This window comes from Geospiza fortis, unplaced genomic scaffold (assembly GCF_000277835.1).
Source record: "Geospiza fortis unplaced genomic scaffold, GeoFor_1.0 scaffold88, whole genome shotgun sequence".
Lineage (NCBI taxonomy): Eukaryota > Metazoa > Chordata > Aves > Passeriformes > Thraupidae > Geospiza > Geospiza fortis.
The window spans coordinates 253,326-262,072 of NW_005054434.1; the positions used below are offsets into that span (position 1 = coordinate 253,326).

The window sequence follows — 8,747 nt, forward strand, 5'->3', positions numbered from 1 at the left end:
CACTTTAGACAAATAACCTGACTGATCCTGCCTTGAGGCAAGAGGTTAGACTGAACAACCTCTTGAGATCTCATGCTGTCTATGCTTTACTACTTCCATGCTGCAGTAGCACACTTTGTCTTTTTAAGACAGATTTGAAAGAGTACAGAAGTCCTACTTCTGTAATCAGAATTGCTGATTTTCTTTTAAAGCAAGTTATTTCAGTTCACTTGAGTTCAGAAGTCTTCAGGGGAATGCTTAACCAAAGAAAAACAAATACCACTTCTTGTTAAAATCTAAACAGCACATAAACCAAAACCCAAATATTTTCATAATTCACAACTTGGGGGCCTATATAAAACAACCTGTCATAGGTCATGACTGAGACCCATGCTCCAGAGGCAGCAAAACAGAGAAAAGTGTTTAGTTCTAGTTTCTTTCTCATTTCTTTAAGTAACAGTAGCTCCAAGCTCCAGCTGAAGACTTGAGAGACCAGAATCTGACTTATCCCATGCTGCCTGTGACGTGCAGCACATCATGACTGTGTTTTGTATTTTTAATTTTTTTAAACACATTTATTTTCCATGCAGGTTTGTCTGTGCCCAGCTACCTAACCCTGTATTAGAGAGCATCAGCGTCATTGATACTCCAGGAATCCTTTCTGGAGAAAAGCAGAGAATTAGCAGAGGTAAGTCCCAAGTTCAGTTCTCTTCTAAATGACAGTAATGAAAACCAAAGGAACTCTATATGATTTTCACTTCAAACTAGAAAGCTGTTGATAAAAACAGTGGTGGGAGCCTCTCAGAGCTGCAGCATTTCTTTGCAAATGGAGACCAAAGGGACATGGTTAATCTCCTGCAGAGAATTTAGATGTTTTCAGGGAAGGCTGCTGACAAGCTCAGCAGTACCTGTGTCACAGTCCAGTATTACCCCACAGGAGAGATTTCTATCAGAGTCAAGTGATGCCTGTCTGCTTTGCAGAACCAGTTACTTTCAGTGGCTTACTGATGATCCATGGCTAAGGCCCCCATTGTAATCTACCTGGTTTCTTGCACTGGCCAGGCTCCCTAAATCTAGTGCAGGACTGGATTGGGTTTAAAGAACCATTGGCACTCAAGTTCTTCATTGCAGTAGGGAATCTGGAAAGCCTGTGGACACTAAATCATAAAATCCTAGAGTAATTTGGCTTTGAAGGGACATTAAAGATCCTCTAGTTCCAACCCCTGCCATAGATAGGTGCATCTTCCACTAGACCAGGTTGCTCAAAGTCTTGTCCAACCTGGCCTTGAACACTTCCAGGGATGGGGCATCCACAACTTCTTGGGACAAGCTGTGCCAGTGCAACACCTCAGCACCCTCACAGTAAAGAATTTCTCCTCAATATCCAATACAAGCCCACCCTTTTTCAGTTTAAAGCCATTCCCCCTTGTCCTGTCACTACAGACCCTTGTAACTGGAGCTGATGAATAGCATGGAGTCTCTTAGTGAACTTCTGAGGTCACTCAGACCCACCCATGGCAACATCTTTATACTTTAAACCGGACCTCTGTGGTCGCCTTCTGGCTCTGTGAGGTGATGGTGGCCTAGCTTGCATTTCTGGAAGGTTCCTTAGATAAAGCTGGGAGCTATGCACCTTTTCACTGGAAGAAAGCCAAGAGCAGTAATCTCAGCATTCAGGTTTGAGATCAGTTCTCATGCACACTGCCTATTAACTGTGCACAGTTGAGTTTCAGCAGCACAGGCTCCACCCCAAAGTGCTGAGGCCTTTCCCATATTTCCCATTTTCCCATGTTCTGCCCCATCTGATGTCAGATGACTCATGACTTTCCAAGTTCTGTGACACTTTTGCATTGAAATTTTTCTTGGAAACTTCCTTTTTTAATTGAGCAGCCACCTTGCACAGAGCCAGGTCTTGTTTGTTTTGCTGGCATTTTCCACCACAGGAACCTTAGCTAGCAAAGAAGTGTCAATAAAGCACAGCTACAGTTCACAAAAATCCCCTCACATTAACCTTTTTCAGTGTGGGCCTCTGGACTGCTCGGGGATCAGAAATTCCAAGGTGTGCCAGCCTTCATGAGAAAGTTGAAAAATATGCTGTGCAAGCATTCCTCCCCTCAGCAGAAAGTATTAAAAAAATTTATTATGAGGTGTAGACATTTTCCAGTCAAAAAATGCCACTGAAAGCAACCAATTCTCCTGTGGAACTATCACAGTGAAAGAAACTTGCTTAGGAGGAAGTAGTTTTGTTATTAAAAAAAAAACTAAGAAGAAGGTATAGGTGATTCAAAAAGGAATTCCATTTCATGCCCCTTTTCCAAATCTCCTCATTAGTTCAAATGCCAACACATATTGCAAGATTTTCCTACTTTTCAGCTGTTTACAGAACTAAAAATACCCTCCTGCAGAATACACTGGCACTTCTTGCTGCTCCTTCTGCAAGAATTTCTCTGTCAGCTTTCCAGTGGGTCTTGGTGTCCCATTCTAGATCCTGTCAGTGTGACCCTGGCCATGGAACTGATCATCATCATGGATCAGGCCAGGCAACACAAGCTCATCAAAGGCAGGTCCTGCTTGACCAACCTGATGTGCTGCTGTGCCAAGGTGACCAATTTCCTGGATGGGGGAAGGCTGAGGATGTTGCCTGCCTAACCTTTAGTAAATCCTATGACCCTGTTTCCTTCACATTCTCCTGGAGGAACTGGCTGCTCATGGCTTGGATGGGTGCACCCTTCACTGGGTGAAAAACTGGCTGGGTGGGCAGGCCAAGGGTGGTGAGAAGAGTTAAATCCAGCTGGAAGCCAGTCACAGGTGGTGTTGCCCAGAGCTCAGACTGGGGCCAGTGATGTTTAATATCTTAATCTGGACAAGAGGAGTGAGAGCACCCTCAGCCAGTGTGAAGTTGCCACCACTCTGGGCTGCAGTGTTGGTGTGCTGGAAGATAGCAACAGGAACCTGTAGAGGGATCTGAATGCATGGGACAGATCCGAGGCCAGTGCTGGGTTTACAGTTGGATTCAATGATCTTCAAGATCTTTTCTAACCTAAACAATTCTGTACTTTGCAGCTACTGTAATAAATGGCAGCAATGCCAGAACATGCTTATAACACAGCTGTGCACTGTTACAAAAGTCACTGGTGTACTTTAACCCAAGCCAGTAATGCCTCTGCAAACATTTGGAAACAGCTGAGGAGGCTAAAGGGGAGTCCCAGTTCTGTACATTTCTGCATGCTGTACATGTTTGCAGAACTGGAGGCCTATCTCAGCATGTGGAGCAGGTTCTTCCTGGACAGCTTCTCTGCCCCCAGTGCAATTTAGTGCGCTTAGGGCAGAAAATTGGCACATTGGCCCTGTGACTACAGTGTGTGGTCGTTCAACCCTTCAGCCAGGATGCAACTCCAGATGGATCAGCCATCTCCTGATCATCCTGCCATCCCAGGAATTTGCTCTGCTGTATCTCCAGCCAGACAAGGGGTCAGTCACTGATCTAATCACAACAGTTAAAAGTACAGTGTAGGTGGGACCTTGCTTTGTCACCATTTACATCTGGGACAGACTGGAAGTGGTCGTGTTGGCCAGGTCAGATGACCTTGCAATAGCTACAGGACAAGATCTTCACCTGGTTTAGGTCAATATGGCTTTGTTGAGGCTGGGAAACTCCAGGAATTTCTGTCTCCAGGGAGCAGGAAGAGCCAAAAGAGTGCTGAGGTGCCTGTGTTTAGGAAGGGCTGCTGCCAGGTATTGGCTTGAGCTTATCTCAAGGTGTTTGAAAGGGAGTAGCCACCTCCCAGCTCCCATGGAAGAGGAATAGGAAAAAGTGGTGAGGCTGACACCTTTGCCACCAAGCTTACAAGCCAAGCTGACCTCATGAGCAAGCTGGTTTTGGAGGCAGGTAGAGCAGTAACATGGTAGAGGCAGAAAACAAGACAGGGCTAAAAATGCTGACACAACAAAATTCTTCTGCTCCTTCTGTACCTTCCCAGCCTGCTCAGATTTCACTTGGGAATGAAGCAATACCTGAGGGAGTCTTACAGAGGTTTTCCAAGAGACTTTGAAGTTTCCTAACTGCTTGGAACAGGAATGCTTTTCTTACCCCCACTGCTGGTAGTAGGTTCTGAGACCCTCAGACTGTGGTACCTGGGATGCAGTGGCAGGGAAGAGAGGAGATGGTGAAGCAGCATTCTGTCATAAATTTGTGGGGGAAAGTAAAGATGTAAAAGATGAGGCAGGCTTTCCCAGCCTGCCCATCCCATGAGAACCAGCAGCATTTCTAAAAATAGGAAATTCCTCTCAGTGGGAACATCACAAGTCCATCTCTCTCCCCATTAGACATCAGGAGCATTAGTTAATCTATACAGTGTCAGCTTAGCAGAATGCCACGCTGTCAGAGTTTAGCAATCCATGAGAGCCACCTTATACCCCTGAATTCCAAATCAGTAGCTATTCCTGTTGCTGCATCCACGTTTCAAAGAGCAGGAGCAAGGGAACAGGGTTTAAAGGAGTGATTCAGGGGCAAAGTCCAGGTTTGGAAGCATTTCACTTGTCTAAAATCAACTCTGAATTAAATTCACTGCCCTGTAGCTGTTAAAGGTGACAGATCTGACAGTGTGTGCACAAGCACAGGGTGCTGGTGTTAGTGCCAGCAGCAGGGCTTTGCAAATGGCCCCCAGGCTTTGCTGCAAGGAATGCTGTATAATCCCAGGAAACAAAGCTCTGCACTGGCTCTCTCCCAGGAGTGCATGACCATAAAGAGCCCCCTTCCCCCACAGAGCAGCCCATGAAGTTTCCCAGTAGCAGAGCTGCAGGTTTAGGCCTATCAAGCACTTGAGGGTGATGCAGGCTGTCAGAGCTGGGGTGCACATCCCTTTGACATGCAGTGACATCACCAGCACTGAGAGCTCCTGCTGCTCTCAGACCCTCATAAAAAGTGTAGCCCAGGAGCTGCCTGCACTGATTTGACCTCCTGAGCTTCTGACCCATGCACTGCTTTGTGGTGGGCACCCACAGTGTCACAGGTGTGGTAGCCAGACTCCCTGGGATGCACAGGTGTCATTTACAGGCTTTGTGGGAAATGTTTCCAGGATGTCCTGGCCCAAAGCATCCTGTCCTTCACTGCTTCTGTATCATCCTTGCCTGGAAGGCAGCCATTTCTCTTCTGATCTTTTTTACAGTATGAGGCACGAATCTGTGTCCATGTTCAAAGAACTAATGATTGCACTGCCTTGCCCCTTGCTCTGTGTCCTTTTTGTTATTTGTTGTTTCTAGGGGAGCATGAGGCTGCAGAGATGCCCATGGGGGAGGTGTTTGGACCAAAGCAGCACAGTCTTGTCTGCTTTGACAATTTGATAATGATACAAATGCCATCCACTTGCAAAGCAGTGTTCTGGTGTCACATAATGAGCTCAGGCCAGCCTGCTGGGAGGGAAAATGAGGAGGGGATGACTGAAATAAATGAGGACAGAGGGGAGGACCACAGATAGGTCATGCAGAGCCAGGACAGGAGTGAGGACTTCCTCATAATTCATCACCCTGTGAGTCTGCCTTGCTAATGGAGCCACCTGGCAGCAAGAACTCGTGTGCTTCAGTGGCAGTGCCATCCCTGGGGGCTGAGCCTTGCACGCTCTGCTGCCCAGCTGTCTCAGCCCACATCTGCCCTGAGCTGAGCAGATCCAAGTCTGCCAAGTTCAGTGACACCTTGGCCAAGCTGTGTTTGATCCCTCTTTTGGGGTAGTATTTCCTGGATATATCCTGAACTCTTACTTCATGTTCACTCTCTGTATGCTGCCTTCTCCCTTTCCTGTGTTAGCAGTGACCACAAGGTCCTAGCCAGCAGGTGAGGACTGGCAGTGTCATTCCTCATTGGCTTGCTTTCCAGTGTACACTATTCCAGTATTTTCCCAGCCTTCCACTCAGTTCATCCTGCTGGCTCCAGTGCAGCCTAAGCATCCCATAACCAAGGGAAAAAACCCTAGCCACCAGCCTCACCCTTCTCCTGGGAAAGCAAGATTCCCAAATGGCCAGCAGCTTCAGCACCAGGGACACTTAATCACTCAGCAGTCTGACAGCAAGAAGAAAAATGCCAATAGCAACAGTCTTGGGCAGTGCAGAGCTCTCAGCCTGGCTGTGTCTCAAATAGCCATGCTTGGAAGGGAAAGGCAAACACCAAGGGAATTGATGTTCTCCCACTTCATGCAATGCTGTTTAGGGTACAATGGCAACAAAAAAATATTTTTTCTGAGGAGCTTTGTCACGTGTGCTAGCAACAGCATGATACAAACTAAAGGCATCCACCCTGAAAGCCTCCAAAAGGGAGGCATTTCAAATATTTGCTATAATACTCCCCACTGGTGATGTTTGCTTGTATTCTGTATTTCACTCTGCCTGGGAGGGTGAAAGTGCTCTGCTTAGTTTTGACTTTCCAGTTCACCTCCATTACAGCTGCTCTGCCAACCTGCCTGATTTTATCACAGTCTCACTTAACACATGCTGTTCCACTGAAGTGCTCAGCTCTTAGAGGCACACTGTTTTGCACTTCCTCTTAAAAACAACACAAAAATGAGCAGAAAATCTGCACAGTTCTCATTTTTATTTCTAGAAATATGTGAAGCCATGAGCCTAACTCTTCTGACCTGAAAGCAGTATGCAAACAGAAGGTCAAGATTATATTTGGGGTTTGAGAAAGTCAAACCAATACTTTGCTTGGTACTAGGGGTGAGAGGGACTGTCTCCATGATTAGGGTTGCAAATACTGATATATTTTGCAGTTGCAGAACTGGAAGAGCAAAAAAAAAGCAGCACCAAAGAACAAGATTAAATGGCTGCACATGTGGAAAGGGCTGTGCTTTTTTCTATTCCTATTAACATACAGCAAGCATTTCATTTGTGTTACTAAACAAGTCTGAGTTTTAGAACAGCTGTGCAGCTTGTCCATTTGTTGTGCACTGTGCACTCCAGAAATATTCTAAGTATCTATTGCATAGAGGGAAGATGGTCATGCCATCAGCATCTCATCAATTTGCATTATTTATGCCCATCATGCATTCTTTCAGCATCCTGAGTAACAATGGAGAAGGAATGTGTTTCCTGGTTCCCTGGGAGCTGTCAGTCACTGGTGCCCATTTCAGGCCATCTTTTCAAACATGATTGCTCCTGAAATTTAAAGTATGAATACAGGAGAATTCAGTTTGTGTTTGGATGCTATAGTAAAAAAAATGTTCCTTGGAATCCCAGCTACACATCAATGCTGCTATGCACTGACTTCTTTGGAAAACTTGGCCTGTATTCAGGTGCCTTCTGAGGTCTCAAAACCTGTCTAGAAACTGTTCTAGAATTTAGTTTTTAGAATTGGCCCAAGTACCAGGTAACGCTCAGGCCCATCTGTCACAAGTGGCAAAGATAAAAACTTGAGGATGGGACAAGTTCTGGCTGTGTGTACACAGGAGCTAAACAGGAGCTCTGGACAATGCTCTCCTCAGCTTTGCTCCACCTGATTTGAATGTGCCTAGTGAGGTTTCATTGACTTTCCAGTGACATAAAGCCAGAGCCCCATCCCAGTCTCTTCCCCACCCTGAAGCCCTTGCAGTAAACAACATAAAAGCAAAAAGCCACTCAGTCTGGCACTCAGGTACTGGTTAATGTTAGCATTGTTGCTAGCTGAGAACAGAGACCTGCTGTGCTTTGAGTGTTTTGCTTTTGCTTTGGAAACCTTAAAGCCTCCAAAATGTATTTAATGTTTCCATTAGTTCTTGGTATGGAAGAGGAGGAAACGTGGAGCACTGGCAGGAGGATGTAGCTCCCAGTGCTCTGAATCAGCAGCTCCAGGACAGATTATTTCTTTGAGTATAGGCACAGGCAGAAGTGATTGGCAGGCTGGGGCCTGTCTAAAAATTAGGGCATGCGACATTCAAAGAAATCTTTTCATCCCAAAGGCCTTCTGTGTACTTCCCAACACACCCACAGATACATTACAGGAATCTCTTTATATTCCCTTGGGAGGCAGCCACTTCCAGAGAGGAGCATGGCAGCTTTTTACAGAGGTGTTTTAGGATGAGCTGCAGTGAGGTGTATCCAGTACCCATCCCTTGCTTTTCATCATCCTTGCTGGCACCCCCAGCTCTTCTCCTTGAGAGGAACTTGCTCAAATCACTGTTCTTCCACCCAGTCCCAGCTGTTTCCTCTCTGATACTCTTACCCAGCACCCTTCTCTCTCTAGGACACCATAACTGCCACCCAACCCAGCTTCCCACTCCCACTTTGTGTGTCCTCAAAGGGATGTGTAACTTCCCCCTCCCTCCCTCCCCTCATTTTCTTCCTCTGACCATGGTGTGACCTTCCTTCTCCTTGCTCACAGCCATCTGTCACATTTGGCTAACACCTGCCCCTCCTGGCACATTGTCCCCCTCCAGTGTGGGCTGCCTGCTTGTTTTGCAATGACACAAGTCTTCTTCCCTGGACTCTGGAGGGCTCTCAGGGAGGACATCTCTGTGACCTGTTAGACTAAGCCTCAAAGCTCTATTAGTCAATTAGAAAAATTTAAGGCATAAGCTCCCTGGAATCAGCATTAATTTCATTTTATCTCCCCAGAGCTGTTCCCTCTCTAGGCAGTCAGTGTTCAGAGTGTCATCTTGGGATGTTGTCCTCAGACAATCAGAGCCAGTCTCCCACTTGACAAATAGGGACACTGCCATAAAACTCTCTGGTAAATCTTTCATCTCTAGATAAGACCAGCTTTAGAAAGATGAGAAGGAAGTTCTCAGTGACTAAAATTCAGC

At 46.2% G+C, this 8,747-nt stretch overlaps 1 protein-coding gene across 1 annotated transcript in view; it reads left to right on the plus strand.

Moving 5' to 3' along the window:
* EHD3 (EH domain containing 3) overlaps window positions 1–8,747 on the plus strand; it is a 29,570-nt gene that overhangs the window by 11,112 nt on the left and 9,711 nt on the right. The window contains exon 3 of the mRNA XM_005427010.3: window positions 570–667. Coding sequence (XP_005427067.1) covers window positions 570–667 — 98 coding nt within the window. The remainder of the gene's footprint in view (window positions 1–569; window positions 668–8,747) is intronic.